Source organism: Hippichthys cyanospilos, chromosome 13 (genome assembly GCF_059441005.1).
Source record: "Hippichthys cyanospilos isolate Australia breed blue-spotted pipefish chromosome 13, RoL_Hcya_1.0, whole genome shotgun sequence".
NCBI classification, from domain to species: domain Eukaryota; kingdom Metazoa; phylum Chordata; class Actinopteri; order Syngnathiformes; family Syngnathidae; genus Hippichthys; species Hippichthys cyanospilos.
This window is the reverse complement of record NC_142381.1, coordinates 4,090,191-4,115,990: the sequence shown is the minus strand read 5'-3', so window position 1 is coordinate 4,115,990 and position 25,800 is coordinate 4,090,191. Positions and strand designations below refer to the sequence as shown.

The following is a 25,800-nucleotide window of genomic DNA, read 5'->3' as shown; positions in this document are numbered from 1 at the left end:
ACTTATTGTGGTTGTTTGTTTTGTTTGTTTCTTTTGGTGGGGGGGGCAATAAAAAAAGGAGCACAAACTAACTGCGTTTTAAGAACATTTCACAGCTTATATTTAACGAGGGGGGGGTTGATATTGAAATTTCTGTTAAACAGTCAAAAAAGTGATGACGTTGAATACATTTGAAATTCAAAAATCCTTGCTAAAAATTTGTTTAAAAAACTGATCTTTCAAATCAGGGGGATATTTCAGCTGCTCTGAAGCATTTATTTCATATGTGACCACAGCTTATATGTTCCATAAATATTGTATTTCACACCAAGAGACACACAGCTTAGGAACTCCAGTACCCTGGAGACTGGACAGTCTCATTCATTTCAATGTGAGAACATGAAAACAAAAGTAAGGAACATTTTGAAAGCCTGTATTTGAAAATAACTGTTATCCCCCGATGACTAACGAAATGTCCAGACTTTATCATATACTGTAAGGATAAACTCTTGCATCCGGGGCAGGCAAGCAAGATTGAGTCATTCTATGAGCCACACTGGTGAGGTGTTCAACTGCAGCATTTTAATGCTTTTACTACAATATCTTTTTTTTTTCATTAAATGCGTCAAAGAGAGAGTGTGAAGAATGCTGCAGGGTGGTCTGCAGAGAATTTGCATGAAGAAAATGGCAGTAGTCAGATCCAGGTAATGGATCTAATCTTACATGACGCTGACTGCGTGACCTTTGTCACTGGATCGGCTCAGGGTGTTTTGCTATGCCACTTGATTAGGGCAAATCGTTTGGAACGTCTCTTTGACTCGTAATCGTGTCGATTTGAAACACATTTTAAAGCTGAGCTCCATTTCCTCGAAATGCATTAGCTTCAGGATTTGTTTCTAGTGTCAAGTACTGTGAATTTTTAGTTGTTAATCATTTTTGCGTCACATGATCTCATGTAAGAGTTAAGTAGCGAGCCGCAAGGGTCAGCTCACTTGTTTTCTGAGGTTAGTCATGTATGTGACTTTTGCATGCTGAGCCGTGATGGGTTTTTACCTGAGCATTGAGTACCTGTGATTTTTGTACCATTGACAGCAAATGGGATTTTTAAAGCTATTAATTGTGCAGGAAAAATTCTCTTCTCAATTTAATAACAAACACAATATTAACTTTTTACAGCTGGTAAAGGCTATCTCTTGAAGTGGTATTTTTCAGTGCGTCCTCCAGTGGACAAAATTAGCTGTAACCATTACTTTTTTTTTGAAAAATAGCAGTGAATGTATTTTATATGACCACAGGAAAGAAAGACAAAAGAAGATAAATGCTTACCAGATTTGCCAATATGTAATGGTAACTCTTTGCATTCTTCCCTTGCTCAACAATCTGCAGAAAAGGGAAAGAAAAAGAAACGATAAAACGACCTTGATTACCATGATGCCTGTGAGAGACATAGCGCGAGAGAGAGAGAGAGAGAGAGAGAGAGAGAGAGAGAGAGAGGAAAATCTTAAAGAATTGAGACACTTGTAGTTGTACAATTCTTCTTCATATTCAAGAAAGGAGGTCCATAAAGTATAATGCAATGGCTCAAAATATGTGTGTGTAGGTGTGTGTGTGTGTATGTACTGTATAAATGGCTTGTTGTGTATGGGAAAGTTGCTCAATGCCAGCTGATGCCAACATCAGGAATTGTGTTCCTCTCACAGCATTTAAAAGCATTAAAGTAGATGTTCCGATACCTGCAGAAACTGTGCTAAAATCTCATGTCCCTCTGAAGTGCCGTCACGTACCCTCAGGTGTGCTTGTAGCCCTATTTGAGAACTACTGATCTCCATGGCAACACACAATATAATGATTCCCTTGCCTTTACCGCTGACCGGTCAGCCCACCCCCAAGGTTCAAGCCAGATGGAGTAACACGTCGAGAGGTGTGGAGTATAGTGCCAACATCGATTTATTCACGTGTGTATTTTCGGCCTCACTTTGACTGACATTTAAATAGGCCGCCCTCTCCCTTGCACCTCCTTGCGGCGCTCAAGGCAAATCTCTTGCCTAAATAAAGACAGTGTTTTACTGTTTAACAACTCGCTGTCGATTGTGTCAGCAAAGTCAAGCCTGAGCAAGCACCACCAGTCTAAAGTCATGCATCCTCTAAATCATGTGACTTACAGTGGATAAGCAGCTCGTTCATGTGTCTGAGTGCAGAACATCACAAATTGTTGCTCCTCTAACTCTCTCAGCCTTTGGCCCCGAGGGCTTGAGCGATTGTTTTTATGTTTTGTGTGCGTACGCATGTGTGTGCGCAATACCGCTGCAGGTCACAGCAGAAGGTGGCATTTGTTATTAATGGTGACCCCAGCTCATGGCGGGCCCTGCGGTCAAGCCTCTGGCAAGGAAAAGCACGAGGAGGGCACCCGTTCCCACACGCACACACAAACGCACCCGCAACAGTGAGCTAGCAAATGCAAACGTTTGGCACGTGCAAATTTGTGCTTTTCAGACATTTCCCCCCAAAAGGGTCACGTCTCACATCCCCAAATGAAATTCAAGTCCCTAATATTTTTCTAGTAACACTTCCGTCACCGCGCATGTTCTCCAAGGAGACTACGTTAACATTTAGCTTCTCTGAAAAGTCACCCTTAGGATACTGCCTGTGACATTATCGTGTGAGAATCTGTGTACTGTAAGAGATGAATGAGATGAACACGGGAGTTTAAAGGGCGAAAGAAGCAGACCTGTGTGTGTTTGCGGGCATGTGTGCGCACCGCTGCATACAGGTGTCAGATACTCTGTGGGTGCACAAGCGGGGCAACCGCGGGAGCGGGGAGCAGATGTGGGTGATTGATGTCGGCTGTCTGAGTGGAAAACGTCTCAGTCCGGGCTCCTGTAATGCGGTGAGAACTGATGCAATAACCTTAACTGCTGACCGGGCCATCAATAACACTCACGTCGTCTTTACTGAATGTGTGTATATTGTTGTGGGCGTGGATGTGGGTGTGAATGCGTGATTCATGGGTCGTCACAACAAAAACATGGAGACTGTTCAAATTGGAAGAACGTTTCATGAAACACTGCACAGACCTTATGATAAGAACGTGTTGTGTTTTTGTGTATATGTGTGTGCATGTATCTGTATCAAGGGTATTATAGTTAAGGAAAACCGATGAAAAAATGTTAATTGCAAAAACGGTCAATTAAATAAAATTAAAATGTATTCGGAAACATTTTAAAACCTATTGAAACAATTCAATTGAATTTCGCCTATAAAATCTTCGTCAGATTATAACTGTAACAAGTACACTCCTCCATCCTACTACACCACAAAATAATATAAAAAATAAAAAACTAACAAATCTGAAAAAATAAAACAATAATCACACGTGTGTGTACATTGATGTCTGTCTCGGTTAAAATTCTGAAGCTAGTAAGTCAATCAATCTTTTAAGCTGCAACAGAAAACAAAAAGGCAATATGCATTTAAATTCTGGGCTATTGGTTGATCTAAGTTAGAATCGAGTAATTCAGGATGGATGAGCAAGCAACACACTCATGCGACGATCAGCTCAACCGTGGTTATGAGCCCTCATCCAAAATGGCTGTCATCGTGTAGAATTTGGGCTCTTGCCTCGAAGAAGTTGATTGCAAATTTGGCTAATCAAATCCCCATTCTGAACCTGTAACAATGGACTCAAGGTCGATTACATTTTTTGCCAGCCTGCTCTCAAAACAACTGTTATCTGGACACCAGGGAGAAATTCTGCTAGACACTATAATCCCTCTCTCCCCTTCCACCAGTTGGCTTAAAGGTCGTTGGAAAATCATAAAAATCCACAAAATCATACATACAACACTTTCTTCATGTGTTGACGGATCAGGCTGTCAATTATGATTCTTGGATCATTTTGATCCAAGCAATGTTGCTGTGAGAGCTCATCCTGTCATGGAGGAATTTCTGGATGAAAATGCAAAAACTGCGTTGTTTATCTTTTGGAGAATGCACATAACAGCAGACTAAAAAATGTTGTCGCTACCGGCACATCCTTTTGTGTTCTGTATCGTCATTTCCCTTTGTCTTGTTTAACCATGCAAAGCCGAGTACACAAAACCACTTCTTCTAAACTCCTTTGAGGAAGCTAACTGTGCGAAACAAATCTCACATGCCCAAAGGGGAAAACAACCAAACAGATGGACTTTGTTTTTGAGGTTTTAAGATCATTAAAGCACAATGGATGTGAACGTATCGGAGAAAAATGCTCTTTACCTTTTTAAGGATGCCGGTGAGCCTCTCTGTCTCACAATCGATGATAATATGCCCCTCCTTTCTCTTGTCCAAATCTTGGAACACTTTCAAGAATGATGCCTCCGTCATGGTCTCCACATTGACAGAGGTCACCTGCCAGGTCTTTTCTGCGGCTGTGTCCAAGACCTTCTGGAGCACCGTGAGTCCTGGACAAAAGCAGATAAACCAAACAAGAATGTGACTAATTTGGAAGAGGAATACAATTCAATGAAAAGAAAACAATCAAAATGCACCACTGTTATCAATCAGATTGGCATTTGGTATTGTGTTGCGTCAGGCGTGAGTGATTTGTTCAGGAGGACGAATCTTTTGTGTGAACGTACGTAAACGGTTCACTGAAGCGATTGGCTCTTCATTCAGTTATGAGTCTTATGACCAATCGGCAGCTTAACTTATGCCATTTGCCATTCATGAATGAGTCACTGCATCATTTACCGTTACTGAACGAACCCGTGTGTGAACTGTATGTAATTTCCTGTTCAGAATAAGTCAGTGAGTGAATGAGTGGACGTACTACTGATCTGTCCACAACAGGAGACAGACATCCTATATTTGGATTGTTCTTTTTTTTTTTTAACTGGGGAAGGGTGGTTCAGTGCACAGGCGTTTTGAATTATTCTTTTAAAGAAGCAAAATCCTGTTAAACCATCCACAGTTCAATATATGCATATAAATTACTTTTCGCACGCTGGAGATTTAACAAATGAAATATTGTTCTTAGTATCCCTCAAAATTTTTTTGCCACTTCAACATTTTCTACAATAAAACTTTGTAACTAATAATTGAGACATTGCTGCTTACTTGACCGACTCGGTGCAAAATTACTCATCCCCAACTGCGGAATGAAAACAAAAGTAAAGATTAAACACGATAAGTTGGCCGAGTATTTACTTGCACGGGCGGTGTAGAGGTGGTACAGGGGACTATTATTGTCATATTACCACTATAAAATAGCAAATAATAGCCATTAAATCCCATCAATACCACACACGTGTGTATAAATACCCCATAAAATCACTTTTAACAAGCTGTGTTTTTCTTTCTCATGTAAAAAACAGTTCTTAATTTGCCATTATCCTACTTGAATCATATCATTGAACTAGACATGGAATTTCTGGAGAAATTAGTAAAATACAGGTGAATGCAGACAGCTAGCGAAGAATGTTCAATGCAAATATGTGAAAGAGTTTGGAATTCTTTGTAAACACATTGAAAATGATAAGTTACATTTGACGGTATTTATACCTTTTCAGATGCAGCATAAAGATATTCTGGTTAATTGCAGTTTTTTCAGCTTCGTTTGAATGCAGCAAAAAAAGTGTTCATTCATCAAATTGTATTCTAAGTTCCAATTTTTTTCAACATCCACAGTAACATTCTAGGCATCCATCTGAACTTCCCTTCTCAATTGTGTACAAAAGGTAATGAGTGGTTGGGTCCATTCCAAGTGTGCTGGCCTAAATAATGACCACCCACACCAACAAACACTCAACCCTTGCATCACAGCCAAAGACACCGTCGCAAGCGGGTATACATCCTCCAAGTAACAATTACAAGTGACACTTCCACAGTTACTGTTGCCTGGACACTGGAGTGAGCGCGAGAGCAGCCAATGGGAGAACACTTGGTGAAACAGGAATAAAAAGGTGATTAGAAAACACACCATGCTCGAACTCATTGCTTTTTGCTCTGTTTCTCAGCCACTCAAACTGGGAGTCACACACATCACAGGAAAAAACAAAAAGTCTTTATTTCACTTTAGCGGGGCACTCGCACGTGATAACTAAATTAAAAAACAAAGAAGTACATGATTTTTTTTTTTTTATGTATAGCAATGTCTTTTGGGCCTCCAGACAATGTTTGCATGTACACCCCCGCGCATATGTTCATGTCTGTTTAGGCATTGGATATATTTTTAGCAAATGTAAAAATGGCAAGCAGAACAACACTAACAACGCTCTCTGTCAAAGGAACATGATAAATGCACTCTCTGTCTCTGGAAAATGACGCCTTGGTGCTTTTGAATGCACGGCTCTCCAGGCAATCTATGCTGCCTATTTGACGCCAAGTCATTAAGTAACAAAGGGATGGATGACGTTCCACCTCCATAAATAAACCGCAATATGAGCAAATAAATGAGACAGCCAGGAAGCGGTGAATGTAGACGAGAAGTGATGCACTTCAGCGGGGACCTCAGTGGAGAGAGATTTCGCACAAAAAAACAGAGAAACTTAATTGAACACTGAAACCTGCAAACTGGCGATATAGGATGTTGTTGAAGAAGGCTTAAGGGAAATGTGCGAGCATTTTGCCCTGAAAAGTTGCCGTGAAATTTCAGCACCAAGGACAGCTCCCATGTGATTTCGATTTGAATTAGCTCTTCATTGGCATAAAAGTGAAAAAGTAAGTCATGATCACGAACACAGTGCTCGAATTAACCAGCTTCAAGTTGAGTTGGGAGACTTTCGTGTCGCCTAATTTAGTTCAATTATTTGACTGAACCATCAGTCACTCCTGAAGCTATGTGATCAGTAGTTAAATGTTTAGTCAACTGCATTTTGAGCAACCTTTTATGGTGGAAAGTTGTTAAATAAATACAATGAAAAATCAGTAGCATTTACACTAGTACTCTTGAATTTTCAGTAGGGCCCTCAAATACTAAAATACTTGATAGATGCAGACCTACATTCAACCACACAATTATAAAAATATTAAATATAAATATTATTTATGCATGTAGTAAGAGGCAGATTAGTGTTAGAGATTTGTTTAGAATCTGGATGGCTTGTGGATAGATGCCGTTTGCCAGCCTGGCAGTCCTGGCCTTCAGGCTTCTGAAGCCTCTACCTGATGGCAGCAGTTCAAACAGATGGTTTTGTGGGTGTGTCTTGTCCTTATTGATGTTGATGAGGTTGATGACGAGCTTGTGATGAGTGTAAGTTTTATAAAAAAAATGAGAATTGATTCAAATTTACTGTGATTGTGAAAAACACACGTCTGTTTTGTCAGTAATCAAATATCTCTGTAAAAAATATTTCAATAATACCATAAATGATATTTCTGGAAAAAGGCAGTGGTTACAAGTTAAGGATAATGACTTTTTGTATGTTTATTTTAAAAACACTGACATTTATCTCGTCAGATCATGCAAATGGAAGACTAAAGTAAGTGTATTGTTCACAATGAGTTTTCAAGTAATTGGTCCAGGTCTTTTTTTTTTTTTGGTTGGTTTAGGGTTTTTATTTTCACCCTCTTTTTTTACTTTTATCCTCCCCAACATTTTGGGTCATATCCCTTCAGTGAACATCCTATTTTAGATGAAGACAAGTAGCTGAAGCACCCCAATGATTTAGAAGGAGGCTGACAAGGGGCCTCGTAGGACAAGCCAAAGTAAAACGGTCCTTTCAAAGCATCCTAAATGAGAATAATATCTTAATGGAATCTAGCTCCCACAAGCACCCTTGGGCACCAGGCAATTGAGAATAGAGAAAATAACCCTTTAGGAAACCATTTTGTTGGTATTCTGTATGATGGTTTTAATGTCTATCTATTCCCTTATCTTAGCTTTTGTAAAATAAAAAAAAATGTACTTTTTTTAGCATTGGTAGCTTGCATCACATCACATAATCAATTACAAAAAAAAATACAACTTAAGGTAAAAAGGCGTAATCAAAGTGAACTGATGTGCAACATATATAAGAGCTTATCTACTTTAGTATACTAATCATACTACTATATTATTTAGATAATTATAAATATTTATATTTCTGAATTGTAAAAAAAAAAAACGATTTTTAGTTTCAACCCCTCAAAATGGCAAATTTTTAATGGCAGTAAATGAGCCTGACTTGGGCTAAATTTGACATATGCAGAGTGTACCTCTAGACGACAACAAAAGATAGTAGAGCAACAAATATAAAATAAAAGCTCTGTTCAGATGTGAATAAGTACAAATGTCCAACCATTTTAACCCAACTGTGATATTATTGTCATAGTCTTAAAATAACCTTCCCCGGTTAAGGTGACGGCAATGTTGTATCCAGGCAACAGACGACTTCAAGATTTTCACTGAGTCAATTCTACCATTCAATCACACGTGGCGGGAGGTCACCCAGTACACATACAGTACACGCAAACACACAGTGAGTGAAGGATGAAGGGATCACAGGACATTTAAAAGAATCTTTTAGACATGCGGAACACAAAAGCCATCATGCATCAGGAGAGCAAAGGAAGAGGGTGAAATCTTCACTGTCACCGCACATCAGTAAGCTTTGCGGCGTGAGAACAACAAATTTGTCTGTTTTAAAAGACAGCCTATTGTGTAAAATAGGCTTTTAATTACTGCCATTTGGAATTTGCCAAATATGGAAATATGCATGGTACAGGCCACACGCTGGGGCCGGACACAGATCCCGAGCCCCGTTTACGCAACAGCTCGACTCCAACCATCGAAATACACCACATTATAACATGAACTCATGTCAACAGCCTTTTCTTTTTTGTTTAAGCCAACAGAGGGAGCATTTAAACGGGGCAGAATATGAGCGTCTGCTTGCAGAGTTGACTCAACAAATGCCTCTGCTGTGCAACATGTGTGTGAAGTGTGTGTCAAACCAATAAACACGCTGAATTTGAATGATGTCATCAGTCCAGGGAGATAGTTTGTCAAAATCAAAATCATGATATTTAGGATGTTTTTTTTGGATCTTACAAGATGGCAAATGTGTGTCCTATTTTGATAATCACATATTTATGCTCATGCTAGTCAAGGAAATATTTTATTTTATTTTTTATTTATCGCGATGGACATGTGTGTAAACACACTGGAGTTTGAGAATAATACAACTCGTTTTACTGTATGGCTAGTGCTTGCAGAGTTGACTCAACAAGCCGACTGAAAATATTTAGATGGCAATGGCTGTTTTTTTTTTTAACCTTTTTGGAATGCATGGAAGAGCAGGTCTTCAAAATAGTTTATAAGTGATGGGGCACTGTGATGTGCTGAGAACAATTTATTCAGTTGTACTACACATGGTTCTTAATTGGTTTTTTTTTAATTAATTATGATCAATGGAAAAATTTGATCTGTCATTTTAATACCATAATAACATGACACTGTGATATTTTTGACATCAGAATCTATTATAAGCCCATGCTTAAAGAAAGACAATTACAAAATATGGAGTGGCCTGACAGTTCCTCATTCATACACGCCATGGCCGTCTCCATGACGATGTGAAAAACTAGCAGGCTGAATTAGCAATGTGGCCTCTGTCCATAAGAATGTATTTATTGAAAAAAAAAATACATTGTTAAGCTTCATAATTAGACGTGCAGATGAACATGAAAGGTACCTACCAGAGTCTGAACTGTACATGTAGACAAACTTGTCCCATTCATAGTATGCGATCACACCTACGAGGGCGTCCTGCAGCTCGGGCCTCAGCTGGATGACAAATTGGTTGGCCGTCTCAATCGGGAAGGACGGAGTAACAAAGCAGACGTGCAGGGCGCCGCAGAATGACATGAGCATGTTGACTGTCTTCCTGTCATACAAGCCGATGATGGCGTACACACCTTTGGAGAACTGGGAGCAAACTGCAAGGAAAAATAAAGACTTGTGAGTGAACTTTTCAAGAAAAGATGCATTTTAAGCCCCGTGTATAATGTTCTTCATAGTTGCTTACTTTGTAATTTACAGTTACTTCCTGAACTACTTGATAAATGTACTGCATCCTCAAATCACTTATTTCTGTGTTCCACATTTACGTGTCCATTTTGATCTTCTCCAGCGTTCTCTCCATCTTTGTTTTGTGCTAACAAGACTATTGAGAACTGTAGCTAATTCATTCCTATGAAGGCAATAATTAGTGAGCTGTGCCATGTTGAAGCCCATTCAGAGTCTGTTGCTACAGACTTAAGATCGATCATATTGTTTATCAGCCTGCCCCCAAACAACTGCTATCTGGACTCCTTCCCCTCAGAGAGAGAAATTCTGCTAGACGCTAAAATTCCGCTCCTTACATCCTATCAGGTGGCCTTAAGACTGTTGTTTGGACTGGACAGGCAGCTCAAGATCACTCTTATGCAAACACATCCACAGATATCATACATGCCACCGCCGGTCCTGAACTCTGCCCATGTGATGTGACGGGGTTTTGGTCATCGTTTTCCAAACAACTTTCACAGAGGACAACAACAATTAGAATAATTGCTGTTGAGAGTCTGAAATTGGATGATTTTTCCTCATTTGAAGCTAAAAAATAGCTCTCAACAATTACTCGACCATCAACATAGTTGTCGATTAATTTGCTGATTAATTAGTGCTCGATTAATCAGTAAATTTTGGCAGCGCTATAATCATCCAAACCAGATGCTCCAGTTGAGGAAGCGTACACCATCACGGAAGTGGAGCCATTTGTTTTCCACCAGCCTGTCTGTTTACCATCAGTGCGAGCTGCAGGAGCTGAAGGCAGATTAGGTGTAGAGAGGTTAATCAATGTATCCCCGGGGTTCCACTGACATTTCACTGGCAGCAGTGGGCGGCTTCCATCTATCATTTGATTTCATCCCCCACTTTCTTCACCGCTCTTTTGCTCATTTTCTGTCCGTCAAGCCAAATTCATTCACAAGCTAACATCCAAAAATAGCTCCTTTATGTTTGCGGTCTCCTGATTAGTAGCATGCTAGATTCACACTTGGAGTTTTTGGTCTGGGCCAGTTCGACCGTGGCAATTGCTGGTCCTTATCTCAGCATTTACCAGAACAGATTGCCGCCCGTCCCGGGCACCAGAACCAGCTCTCCACCAGAAGCCGGGGAAAAGACAGCGGGGATGGCCTTCATCCAAAACGCCTAACCTGTCACAGACCTGCACCCTCCGGGCAGGCAAATGTGTGTACTTCCCTACGATGAAGACAGAGGGTGAAGGGGAGGGCTGAGGGCATCTATACATAAAAATACATTTACACATGCACACACACACACACATGCACGTAGCCTCGAGTGCTCCAAAAGCCTGGTGACTCACCCTACTTAAAGCAAGCCCTGAAATAGACATTTTGCACCTCGCCACACTGACTCTTTACTTCATGGCCTGCACATTCGGGCTCGTAAGGGCATATTCTGAGTTTCTACACGTTTTATTTCCACATAATATTTCATCGCATATTTTTGCGGAGGCCTTAATGTTCTATCCGGATGAAATGTAATCATAACCTGCGTACATCCTGTTAGCATTAACTGGAATATGATTCATTTCTCCTGGAGATTTGATGTTTTGACATCTCACTATGATCAGAGAAAAGCTAGATCCGTTTGGGATATAGACAGCACGTTTTCGAGCAAGCTTCGTCGGAGCTTGATCATGATCCTGATCATTTGAATCAGGCGGCTCGGAGAGAGGAACACGGAAAACCTGTATAATACTGGGACTACTCGAGGACTAGTTTGACACCTGCGACCTGGGCAATTCTTCACGGGCGTCTTAAGATTATATAACTCATTTAAGGTGGAGTGGAGCATGTTCCCCGTGCGTAAAAATAATGAAGCGCTCGGAAAAAAACAGCGTTGCCCCAGCAACTGGTCTCCTCATCAGTTAGTTGTCATGATGGCACCGCTGAGGATCTCCAGTAGGAATCAAAGCTGCTCCAAAAAACTTGAAAGCTAAAGTGGAAATTGAGTGTTTTGTCATAATTACGATTCTTCTCCAGGAATTAGTGAGATTGCCAAACTGTCTTGGCTTCACGGAATCCAGCGAGAATATCAGAAATAATGGAGGATTTGACTCACAATTCCGCTGCGTCACATTTTCATTTACACTTCAAACAAACATCGCCCACAACCATCAGTCTTATGCATACAGATGCAGGGAAGCTTTATGGAAAGTTTACACTTCTAACACCTCCCAGCCTCTTCCGATGGGCAAAAGCACATTGATTTGCAACAGCTGAGGCCAGAGTTTCAAGCCACATGAAAGAGAATCTGAAATCCCGGGGGGCCACAACACGAGGGTGTGTCAAAAACAAGTCACACGGTTCCGTTTTTCTCTATTCAGTGTTGCCTGTAGCATGCAGCTGTCCCTCTCCTTAGCAGGAGCCAAATATCAAATGACAGAAGTGTCTGCGTCGGCTGCACAAGGAGGGGATGTTCGTGACAGGCTTTATTTTTCTACCGCATCCCATTGGAAACATGATGGAGGACGGTTGCTAGGAGACGGTAGGCGTGTTAGCAATCAATCTGAAATCCTCAGTTCCAAGCATGAACTGTAATCTGTCTTATTATGATTGATAATATGAACATTGACGAGTTATATAGTTTTTCTTCATTAAAGGTCGCCTGAATCTTTGATTAATTTGTAACCAATAATACAAACATTATTATTTGATTCAACAAAAGACTGCAATGACGCAAAATGTTGTCAGCATATTCCACAAAACATGGAATAATATCATGGTCTGTCTGTGTATTTTTGCTCAACCCTCCGCCACCACTAGAGGGGGTATTTGACTTTTTTTTTCTGGTCCGTCATTCGTCAGGTGTTGGTCTACTTCTGGCTGCACTCATACTGATTTATTCTGTTTTAGTACTTACACTTAAAGTTAACACCATGTCTGTGGTTCTACGGTTACACCGCAATTGATTCACAACACAGTAATATAAGTGTAACACGAAAACAAAGGGGTTTAACCCTAGGCTATAATTCACCATCGCGTTTAACTCTTTTAGTGCCAAGCGTTATTGGAAAAGTTGCAAACATGTTTTACAGTGTGCCTTCTTAAACACGCGCAGACGGAACACGCAACCATTTCTTCCCTTAGGACTTGCCTGCCTTTATCCTGTGCGCCATTAAGGTTCGAAGAGCCGAGGGAATTTCACAGTCGAAGGGAGTCAGCTTTATCTGGAGCAAGAGCGTACCGATTGGAAGGTTCCTATTCAGACATCCTAAAGGGCATTTTTTTTTTTTTAAATCAAGGCTTTGAGACTGACATGCCAAGCGACTCCACAAAATTTCCCTTTGTATTTGCTATTCTAGGGGGCAAAACCAAAAACAAGACAAAAATGAACAGTGACAGAGAAGGACAGGTATATTAAATTCAAGATAGATTTTCCTATACATTATCTTAGACTTGAATTAACATCAAAACAGTCCAGATATTTTTGCTTTCAACCCATCACCACAGCTTTCTGTGGTCTCCAGTTTTATTTTTCAGAGCCAAAAATATAAGCAACCTGTTTGTGTTTTCATTTTTGTTTTTGGGTTACGGTAGCGACAATGACAAGGGCAGAGCATCTCCTGTCACATCAACCAGTAACGCACCCCACCTCAACAAGGGTGAAGGGTCACTCAATCAACCACATAGCACTTTGAGGGGCGATAAACACATCTGACACTAGACACCAGAAGACGTACGCAATCGCTCTCCGCTCAGCCACCCGTGTCTGATAACTGTCAGATGATGTGCGTAATAAAAACAGAGCTGCTGTACCCCCTCTGGTCCCATCCATCTTGCGGAGAATAATAAGCTACGTTAATGAGAGGCCTAACAAAGGAAGTCAATACCTTATTCACGGAGCATCTCACCAACGCGGCTTGTGAAAAAACCCTCAGGTGATGGGTGGCTGAGGGAGGGAGCCCTCCAACACAGCGTGACTCACACGGTGCAATCAATCTCTGTGTGTGCACACAAGCGGGACCCGAGGGACAGGGACACAGCACCGGCGTGGTTCTGCATGAATGTCTCCATCAGTGACTGGGTGGCATAGTGAGTTGGGATGTCTTTTAGAGACAATGATTCATGGCACCTCTCATTGTATGGTCGGAAAGTTTACTGCAGCCGTGCCTTTTTTTTCCCTTTTTTTTCGGTACTACCGTCCCCCGAGTTTGATGAGTTGACCATTCCCATTTCTTGAAATCATGCCCCCTCTGAGTGTTGTGCTCCAGGGAGGTGTGCTTGCTATTCCCCATGTACTGTATAAACTGCTTCAGTTCCTCTGGCTCAAGGGAGATTTGCAGCTTATGCAAGAGCAATGAAGCAGTGTTTATGACAGGGCCGCTCCAGATCTCAGCATGTGTGTGTTGTGCATTTGCGTGTGTGTCTGTTGCAAAAAAAGGTGGATAAGTAAAGGGAAGATATTAAAAGATGGATGAGGAACTTAAAGTTAAGTGGAAAGCATAAAGAAAATACTGTAAAGGTCTGTGAATTACTCATTTCATTCATCCATCCATTCATAAATACGTTTTCGATAGCCATTTATCCTCTCTGGGGTCACTGGCTTGCTGGTGCCTATCCCAGCCGTCTTCCGGCCTTTATTTGAAATATAAAATCACAGATTAAAGAATTGTGCAGGGAGGCTTACAATGTTCAGACGTTTTCCCGTATCTGGGGGTAGTAAACAAATAAATAAAACAAAATTACTGATTTACAAGTGTATATCATAAACAACTTAAGTGAATATTCTATCATACAGTAGTTAAAGTACATTTAAAGTTGCAGAATTCAAGAGATTTAAGAGCAAAGTTAAAAAATAAAAATGCTTCCAGAGTGCACAATAAAACGTTTTATGATGATAAACATAGATATGGGAGCTGGATTTAAAAGCAGACTTCTACATATATATTGGTATATTTAAATTTGTTATTGTTATTCATTCTGATAATCAAGTAGTAAAGTAATTTAGACAAGTTCAGAGACAAAAACAAGCTTTTGAAAGGTGATGGGGCAGGGATTATACACAAGTGTGTGTTATTCACAGGATTTTACAGGAAAATCAACAATAACAGCCAAGTTTTGTAGTTTGATACAACTGAACGATTGCTTCATTTCAAGCAGGATATTGGGCAGCAAGCGGTCCTAATACTTTCGGCGGCGACAATAGATTTTCGAAACTGGAGTGTAGGAGAAAGGGGAAAAAAACAGATGTAATATTGCTTGTGAAAGGAGATAATAGGGGGAGAGTGCAGAACGCAGAGAAAACAAATGCCGGCCTAGCAGTGGGAAATAGGGATTGCTTGGTGAAATCTAGATTTCTCCCATTTCCTCTAAGTAATAAAACAATGGTGCCGCATCGCCTCATTAGACAGGTAATCGAGGGTGCAAGAACACTCGCCTCAGCACCGGGTGTTTCTCTCTTTTTTTTTTTTTTTTCCTCTAACCCGCCTCGGCTAGGCTATTGTCTCTCCTCCCCACTGTCGTCATGTGGTGTGCAGCCCAGCCCTGCCACCTGCTGAATAAATACTTACCCTAGCAGCAGGTCAGAACGCAAGCCGAGACCACTCTCCCATCATGCAATATGGAAATAGCAATTATCCTCTTAACAATCCTCCTTTTGCAATTATCTCCCCACCTGCCTCTGTGTCAGCAAGTGCATGGGGACGATTTCGCTCACAGTTTCAAACCTCTGACAGAAGAACAAGAAGACGAGATACAATGTTAATTCGTTCACAAAATAAAGGCCAAGAACATTATCCTGTGCGTTCCTATGTAAAGGCGCTGAACTAATACTGCATTTTATTTCTCAGGCTTTTAAATAAGCTTAACGAGAGGATTCCTTTTAAGGATGTGATTTGTTGTGTGGTCAACTGTTGCATTATATCCTTGCTTGTGTGCCTCCGGAGGTCCCAGATTGAGCCGTTCGAAAATAGTACGTAGATAAATACGTTCAAAAGATTTTTTAAGAGTCCTTTCCATCCATCCATTTATTTATTTGTTTATCCATTCAAACTAAGAGACAATTTAAAGTCTTCAATGAAGCAACAAAGTGAGCGATTGACCACAAACTAAACTAATGCGACGATATACTGTGTATAGGGAGCTTCTCAAACATCGTTGACTGTGTTTGGCATTCAGCATTGTTTTGTTGCAGTCTCGCAGCATTCACAAACTGCAGAGTGATAATGGCCCAATACTAGTCAATGGTCCTATTCGCTCAGAGAAATTCAATTTCACGAGTCTAACACCAAATCTATGTGCGGGATGCGTATTCCGTTGCTCGAACAATCCTCGGCTGATTCAGACCTGGCGACAGGGCGCGGCTCTGATTCAGAGCCGCAGGAGGAGAAAGCGGCACAGTGTGGTGAAAGCAGCGGCGATGTGTCACACCGTTTAATATACTTGTAGAATTTGCTCTTTATTAGAGGATGAGAAGGCTCCCGAGATGTGCAGTCAGTGACAAAGGAACAACTTCACTACTGTCTTCGCCACCAAAAACATGACAGCTGCCATCATGGAGCGCTCGCTTTGCATTCCCGAACACATTGTTTTCTAATTGCCCGCCCAACACATCACAAGCTCAGACCTCCGCATCCCAGCTGCCATTACCTCCGCAGATGACAGATTTCTTTGAAATACTGGGGCTGCTGTTGGAATACAAAGACGCATATGAGCATTGAGTGTTCTGGAGCACAACGGGAGAAAACGACGTGCCAGAGTTCAACATTATGCAAAGTTCAAGGAAAGTCAAATGCAAGAAAGAAAATGAGATAATGGTTTATTTGATTATTTTTTTTACCATGAAGTTATTGTATCATATTTACAAACCCGTCGAATGGTTTGGAAAAACTGAAATGTAAAGGGTCAGAAAATTTTAGTAATTAATACTTGAAAACGAACAGCTATGAATTGAAAGTTATTCCAGATCATAAACGACTGTCCACACCATAATGCTGGCTTAGAAAATACGAAGATGCGCGAAACTGGAGTGTCAGGAAAGGGTGCCTACATAGCGGAGTCCAAACAATAAAACATTTCCTTTCGTTATTTTTTTGGTTTGGAAAATAATCAAATTTGTATTCACGATATCGTCTCATGTATTCATTGATAACTGACATTTTTATAAATAAATTTAAAAAAAAACACCAAAAAATCTGTTTCTAAGCTTTCAAACTGAATCGAGATGTATGTTTTACTATAAACGACAGTTACTTGTCAGTCATCTTTAAAACATCTGTACAGTTGATGAAGATATAAAACAACAAATAATTAAAAGTGATAATTGACCAATAAGTGATGACGAATTGTGTAGAATAATGTATCTTTTAAGTGCATGTTGGCACAATAGTACAGTTTGTTACAAAGAAAATAAATACTCACTTTTATTATTAGTAGTCTTAGTATTATTACTATCACTCGTAGTAGTATTACCAAGTAGAATATATTTTTATTCTCAAGAGCATTCCTTCATACAACCTGTACTTAGAATTAAGTAAGTAATTAACCAAGGGATCAACTCTGTTACAAAATCCTCCATTGCTGCTTTCATTGTACTGTATGTAACAATGCTAATATCCGCAAAGAAACAAAATAAGAGGGCGGGGTTTCCCGCCTTCCCAATTCTTTCCTCCCTCCATTGTCCCCCATGTGCACATTCCTCTGCCTTTCTTGTGTAAAGCAACACGAGTGGACACAGCGCAGAGAAACAACCGCGTCGTCCGCTCGCTCCGCGCTCCATCGCTCTGCTGCTCGGGGAGCACTTTTGGCCGATCTACATTGATTGCTATGGGCCATTCAGTATCCCCGAAGTTGGCCGCTCATTCATCAAACCAGGACCTGCCAGATTCTCGTTCCTGAGAGAACGGTTGTCAGCATCTTATTTTTTCATTTCTCACTCAATACTTTTCCCCCTCAACAAATAACCATCATGCGGGAACACTGACCCGCTGTTCTTTTTCGATATTACATCCAAGTAATCCCTCTAATCATGAACAGACTGCGGATGTCGCTCACCTGAGATGCATCTCACTATCTGACAGACAAGCAACACAATAGTACATCACCCCAAGGCTCTCCCGCAGCAGCCACCAACCCTCACCCGACAAAAAGGAAAAACTAGCCTAACCTTTATCTTAACGCTTACAGTGGGACACTCTAAGTACTGACTGAAAACCCTGAAGGTGGAGGAAAAGGGTACATAGATGAACACCCCCATTTTTTCCTATTTTTATTTCTTAATAGAACTGGTTTTCCAGGGGTTATCATTGAATATCTCATTCATAATTACAAGGAGTGTTTGGACTTGTTATTCAAGAGTTTTAATGTCGTATCTATAGTATTATTTTACCGCACAATGAAATTCTTATTCTGTTCACTTCCCCGAGCAGCAGACTACGTTCCATGATCGAGCAATAAATAAATAGCAATAAGAATAGCAATAAAACAACGACAGAAGTAATGCCGCTGATAATATAGTCCAAATATCATGTAGCGCAAAATATTATTTATGCATGTAGGAAGAGATTAGTTAAGAATCCGGATGGCCTGTAACGCCTGCCTGATGGCAGCAGTTCGAACTGATGGTTTTGTGGGTGTGTCTTGTCCTTGATGCGGTTGCAGAAAGTACAGTCTTTGTTGGGACTTCTGGATGATTTTTGGAGACATTACATCTTCCTATTTTGTGCAAACTGAGTCAATTCTGTATTTGAAAGACAGCCAGGACCACTAACAGGATTTTCATTTGTGGTCAATAACCCCTTGACTTGACCCCTTAACCTCTACCATTACAGTTAGTCCATGGCAAAGGCCCGCATACATAAAATCTTACCACAATTCTCCAAAGCTGTCTTCCAGAAGGGGCATACCCTACCTTACCCTTACCCCATATTCCGTATCGATTGGCTAGCCAGGGCTCATTGATCATGACTGCCTCGTAAGTCTTTTTTCAGCGCCGGCCTCAGAGATCAGATCAGCCGACTGCCCCCTGCATCTCAGCGACAATACAAATCGTCTTTTCCGTGAACACAAATTAGTCTTAGCAAAAGCTTTATTTTCACAATGACTGAACTGGACACAAAGTCAAAGTCACATGAGTAACCTCAAAGTAAGATGAAGGTTTAAAATAGCACGGTTGTAGCTCGGCACCTGGTGCTGTATTCTGTCATTTAAAAGCGGGGCTTATTACCTAAAATAGCTGAAGACTGGTGTAAATCCCCCTACCCCCACTCACACACGCACACAAATCAAAGGGAAAAGTCGATCATGAGAGCAAGAGCCTGCAGAGGATTTGAAGCTTGCGACTCAGTTTGTCCTTATTATAAACCAAGTCAATAGCAGATTATGGTAATGTGATATCTAACTGAGGGGAACAGTGACTAATATTCTTCACGTACAGCAGCAACCCTGGCAGTTATTTTGAACCAGTGAAGTAGCATCTATGCAGTAAGCCTTTCCAGTAAGCTTATTTTTGTGCAAACTGAGAAACTGCAGGTGTCACTTGATGGCTTGGTGGAAGTAGAGCGCAATTTAAATCAGCTTGAATTTGCTCACGCGGCGGTGGTGTTTCCATCTTTGGTTTCCAGATTTGCTCACAGGGGATAGAAAAAAAAGCATGTACTCATTAATTATTCAAATCAAAAAGCATTTCCTCCAAGTGGTCTGATCACTAACTCACCAAGGTGTGGTTTGGAACGATTATTTACAATTAAGCCCCTAAATAATACTAACCTGACCAAAATTTCAGTTAAATTCATTGGTTGAACTAACATAAGACATTGACGCACTACTGTACTTATTCATGAATTAATCAAGTTGGGCACTGTGTGAATAAAATGGAAGACCAGAAGCGAGAAATCTTTCCAATCAACGATGGGGATCTATGCAAAAGAGGGGATGTCCAAGCTCCCGGTTTAAGAGTAACAACACTTTTTCTCCAATCCTTTGACATGTAAGGCATGTCACATTAAAGATAGCATTGAAAGAAGACACCTTGAGAGCTGAAATTTCACCCAAGTAGTGACAATGGTAGTGACCCCCGGATAACGGCGTCCCTAGCTTAAGCATTTTTTCACGTTACGAAGTGGAATACGAAGTTTGTTTTTTTTTGTCCCCTTGTTATGGCGTTTTTCCCGCCTTACGGCATCAACAACAATTTCTCGTGCGGCCAAAAGATTCCAAAATTCAATTGCTGGAGGCGGCTTCATTTCATTATTCATCAGGAGTCATTAGCTAGGTTAACAGCTTAAGTCAACTTTTAGATACAAATCAAAAATGGCATTTAATACCCAAACAAGGAAAACAAACGCATCGGATCGTGTATAGGAGGCAAAGGCCAAAGGTGATTCTGTCAGGTCGGTTAAATGGACAGTGTTTGAACAACCACAAGTTTGATATCAACCATGAGTTTGATACCCACATTTGAAATACATTATTTGCTCCTTTTAAAAATTGTATGATTCCCCCAGAAATCTGCCAATGTTCATATAATAGACAAAATTCATAAACAAAAGTAAGACTAAAGCTAAGCCATGCATTTCAATCACCTGCAATGCTTTCGTAGCATATCTGTGTGTCACGATTGTTAAATGTTTGCATTTCTTTGAGCGTAAGAGTGAATTTCAAGCAATTATAAAAGTTACTATTGGGCACTACGATACGTTATGAGTGTATGTTCATGTTAACAGTAGTGTGGAATAGCAAGTAATTCATTTAACAAAAAAGTGGCGAGTGACTTTATATTCTGTTCATTCGCTTTTGCACAGAGAGGGGAAACTCTCTAATAGACCGTAGTGTGCCAAGCTCCGCCGTTTTACCATACCAAAGAAGGTCCCAAGAAAAGGTTGCCAAGTAATGGTACGGTAAGCATAACTCAAAGCGCTGTTCTTCAAGGCAGGTGCCAGTGAATGCGCGTGTACGTGTGCAATGGCCTCTCGAGGAAGTGGCGAGTCATAAGAGCCAGCTGATGAGTATCACCCTCATCCGGAGCGCTATTCATGCCCTGTGCACAAGGGCTCATTCACCCGGTGCTTTTCACGCTCGTGCACCCTGAGAGCCTCCGGGCACTCTCCCACTGTCAACTGTCACTCATTCACTCACGACATCCTACACAGATGTCACAATGGGCATCCAGATGCAAACACACACTTGGGCATACTAAAAAGAAAGGCTGCTCTTTTTCTCCTGACATAAAGTGCTTTTAGACAAGACGAGATGTCAATTTTGCACGCTCAGTGTTTTAGTTGATGGCAGATGACTGAAGCGGGAAAAACGACAAATCAATGAAATGAGAAGCCTTCTTAAAGTGTTCCAAAATTTGCCCATTGCGGTTTGGATTTCATTAAAAGCATTTACAAGCGCAACCACCTGTTTCCACATCGGCGTGACTAGTTTCGTTATAGGAGGCGTCGCAAATTGCGTATGGATATCAAGCACAGCGGTAGGGTGGAGCAACGTACCGCAGCCGCTTTCAAGTCATTTCTGTGTGAGAAAGGAAACAAAACCTCCATTTATATCATTTACTGCACATCCTCGCCGCTTATCAGAGTAACGGAGAGGTAGAGCCTATTGCAACTGACACTGGGGAGGATTGGTCGCCTGACAATCACAAAGCGCATGGAGGCACACAAGCATTCACGAGAATATTTACACCGCCAGCGAGTGGAAGTGAACCGATATGGCCGACGGGGTACAACTACACCATCAGTGAGAGGGGGAAACAAAAATACGCTAAACACAAAAAGCAGCACTCTGATGGATGCTGTCGGCCCGCATATTCACCCTGCGGTTGGCACACAAGCCGGAGCAGAGTTTAGCATTCCAAACCACTCACAAGACGAGTTGAATTGAACCAAGTGTCCTTGTCCAAACTTGACTTATGTCTTAAATACAAACATTACTGTTTTTGATCTGTGAGGCTCTTTGGGACGATTCCGCCGCTCCGTGACCTTCATATCGTCATCCACTTCAAATAATAGCCTCAGTCAATATTTTATTTCGCCCTAAACGTCTCGTCAAGACGCTGGCGACCACCGCTGAAATCGGCTGCATGCTTAGCGAAACAAATCGTTCCATTTACCCCTGATATGAAATGATTCATAAATATAAATAATCAGTATTTCTGTATATTGTATGTTGTTCGTGTTTTCTTAAAAAAAAAAAAAGACTATTCTGAATGTAAAATCATACAATCAGTTCGGGTGTGTTTTGAGAATTTTTAATTCCACACTCATGTGCTATTTTCATCTATATTTTGGCCGAAACCTCAGAATCAGAATCACTCAAAAATGCTTATTGTCTTCCATGGACAAAGATGAACTTTTTTTTTTTTTTTTTTTGGAATAACCTATCAAAACTTTCTTCTTTGGGGGGCACTGTTTCACTGTTTACCAGCTTCACACAGCTATTACCACCCAACATATGTACATGAGATTAAACATGCGCAATGTATTGTCCTAGACAAGATAACACTGTATTGCTCAACCGCTGTATGGCGTTTAGTGCAAGATTGTTTTCCAAACTGGAAACGTTCTGAATGAAAAAGCTGCTTCCCTAAAAGTTACAGACCTGCAATTACATTGTGGGACATAATTTGGTACTTTGTCAAAAAGCCTCAGAGGCAAACCAATCTTGTCAGAATATAAAGGGCGGTTATGTGTAGTGTAACAAAGAAGAAACAATTTTAGTGTGACTTTCCTTTGTATCTCTAAAGCCTGCACTTGTTCTCAGACTGGCATTATGAGACATATTATCAGCCACGGCAGAATAGCATCCCCACTGCTCTGATTGGCCTGCTATTATCTTGATAAAAATGGCAGCAGAAGAATACGCATCATTTCAGACCACAGTCAAAATCTATCAGGATGTTTCCCCCCCCCCCCGCGATTAGAGTGAAAAGTTGGTATCGTCTTTTTGACGTGGTTACATTATATTGTACGTGCATCTTTCATCGTGTTAATTAGAGCCTAAAAGAATTCATTAGAGACTAATTGGAGCCTAAAAGAATCGAGGTAGCCCGTTAGACGATTCCAAAGCATTGAGAGATATAAATACACAGCATGCATGCCAGTGCCTCTGCAGAGGTTGGCCTTCCTGGAGCGCAAAAAAAGCGCACCGCGTTCACGCAGCAAGAGGTTGAGAAAACAAGTGCCCACGCAACAGTTACGAGCCACTCGCAAAAACGACCGACTTTGCGCATCGTGTTTGGAAGACAAGCCACGAATAAGGAGAGGACAACAATGCATTCATACTCACAGGCATACGTCATGGAAAAACTATTTCCCATCTTGACCATATCGACCTGCGGTACCAGTTTGGGGATGACGTCCTGGTGGTGCGAAAGGGCGAAGCGAAACACTTCATATTCATGGGACTCGGTGGGGAACAATCCTCCTGTTGAGCACCAAACACAAATCATGTGAAATCAAAGATGAAAAAGACCCATTCCGGGAGGGAGCGAGCGATCATCTCGGAGGAGACAAAGGGTTTGTTGGACGCGTGCGCGCGCCATTCTTACCTATATTGATGTTACTTGGGAAACTTGCGCTTGAAGCCAAGCACATCCCCAGGAAACTGGTGTAGAGGATGCTGAAGCTTCGCTGCATATTTCCTTTTGCATCGGCGAAGGAAAAAGAGGCGAAATCCAAACATACATACGTCTCCTCCGCGGATTCAATTTCAAAATACCTCCCGTGCTTCAGCGGTCCTCCCGCTGCTCTTTAGCGCAACATCATCTTCTCCGACGTGGATTAGAGAGACGGCGCCGATGATGACGATGAAGGTGGGGGTAATGGCAATGGCGAGAGGAGGTACCTTCCTTCCTCTACTATACTGCTCTACGTCGGTGTGCGATGCTCTCCTGTCCAGTGCTGTGGTGGTGAAAGGGAACGTCTTCAGCGTTTGGCGCGCTTGAGAAAAAAAAAGTGCCCGCCCAGGCAAAAAAAAAAGAGAGAGAGAGAGAGCGACAAAAACAGCCCCCCCCTCAATTAAAAACGGTTTAGTCTTCTTGTAAGAAGCTAACATTCAGCATGCAAACCTTTCCAGCTAAAACAATTAAAAGGTACTTCAAATACTTTGTGTCAAAGTCGCAGAATTAAAAAGCTAAAAATCAATTGGCTGTCATGAAGGCGAGTGTGTGCTTTTCAAAGTTCAAGCTAGAATGAAATATTGTTGTTAATAATTGTTCTAACTTATCAGTTAGAAATGAATAAAAATGACAAATATTTTAATCAGCGTCCAACCAGTGTTTCCCCCAAAACTTTAATGAGCTAAGGTACACATTTTACATTGGAAAATTGTTCAAAACTGTTATGAAAGATGTTTATAAGCTATTTGCTGGCATTAATCCTTTTTTTAATTAATTATAACAAAAAAATGCTGTCTAGCTTTGGGTAAGCATTAAAGTACAGTGGACCCCTGGTTTACGACGTCCCTGCCTTATGTTTTTTTCACCTTACGGCGTTTGTATGTCCCCTCTTTGCACCATTTCTTTCGTCTTACGACACATCCAACATTACAGTCAGTGTGCGCTCTTACGTCTATACACGCGTCACCGCTTACGTCACTACAAATCTGGTCTGCTATTGCTATTTTTTCTCCTTCAATTATTTCCCTCGCCTGCTTTACGACACTACCTTTGCTAATGTGCACTGAGAACTAAACTAAGTGTGTTCAAGGTGCATCAGGTCATTCCTAACTTATTCCTGAATGGGGAAATTATAAGTGATTCACACTGTTCCCGGTCTCAACAACTGCTAGAAGAGTTATTATTCATTTTAATTGTAACTTCTGCCATCTAGTGGGACAGCAATTACGATTTTCTTATTCTTATCACTGTATATTGTTAGATTAGCTGTATGAATAAATATGGATTAATTTGCAGCAAATAATTAAATTTCCGACAACTAAAACTGGATATTTCCTGCTGCGCACCTGAAGATGACGCAACATGGTAATTACTGTTAAAGGGTTGCCCTTCTGGTCAGAGTTTGAAAATAGTTGCATGATTAATAAGCAATTAAAGATCACACCATAAATTAACTCTTGGATTAACAAAATAAACCCAAGGCCGACTGAATTAAAACATTCACATATTACGGTATAATGTGCGAGATTTGAATAGCAAATCAATGTGGTTTTAAACCGGGGTGGGGCAAGGGAGGCGGGTCACTCCCTAGAGGAATTGATTTAACTTTGCAAGATTCCACTTTAAACTGCTTTTGAAAACAGCATATTAAAAGTCTGACTTTTGCTCTGCGCACTCCCTTCCCCTTTGCGGCGAGCAGGACTGGGGAGCTGCTGATAAGGGAGTGGTTATGATTTAAACCATGTATTTACAGACAGCTACAGCCAATTACCTCAGAAAGAAAAAGGTACATGCCCCCATGCTTTTGTACACATGGGAAAAATGAGCCAACGCCGCATGGGATTGACTGCAGCCTGCACAGTGGTGTATTTCGGTATTAAATTCCGCCTTTTTACAGGAGTTACATATGGCTGCTTTGTCATAGAAAGGTAACATATTTTCTTTTTTTACTATCACTATTATGTCTTATGACAGCAGAGATTAAGCTATTAAAAACCCCAAAGAAAAATATTGCAATTATCTAGTAGAAAACATATTCTGGCCCCTTTTATAATAATGGAGTAGCGAATTGGCAATTTTAAATTGTTTTTATTTATCAAATGGTTGTGGTTGGGTTAGTTAAAACAAGTGCAACCTTGTTTTTCGTGTGCTAGTAGCTTTCCTTAATGCATAAGTAAACATCCTATCTTTCATAGTGTTTTTTTCCCGATGCAACCACTTTTTAAAGCCGGATTAAT

The 25,800-nt window shown here is 40.9% G+C and overlaps 1 protein-coding gene across 5 annotated transcripts in view; it reads right to left on the bottom strand.

Annotated features, from left to right (window-relative positions):
• Window positions 1-23,894, bottom strand: part of gria1a (glutamate receptor, ionotropic, AMPA 1a) — a 48,328-nt gene extending 24,434 nt beyond the window's left edge. For all 5 annotated transcript variants that reach the window (XM_088430690.1, XM_088430692.1, XM_088430693.1 and 2 more), the window contains exons 1-5: window positions 23,495-23,894; window positions 23,233-23,370; window positions 9,634-9,873; window positions 4,234-4,418; window positions 1,306-1,359 (exon numbers count right to left, since the gene is read on the bottom strand). In XM_088430690.1, the coding sequence (XP_088286816.1) occupies window positions 1,306-1,359; window positions 4,234-4,418; window positions 9,634-9,873; window positions 23,233-23,370; window positions 23,495-23,582 (705 nt within the window). In that variant the 5' untranslated portion in view covers window positions 23,583-23,894. The remainder of the gene's footprint in view (window positions 1-1,305; window positions 1,360-4,233; window positions 4,419-9,633; window positions 9,874-23,232; window positions 23,371-23,494) is intronic.
• Window positions 23,895-25,800: the final 1,906 nt, after the last annotated feature.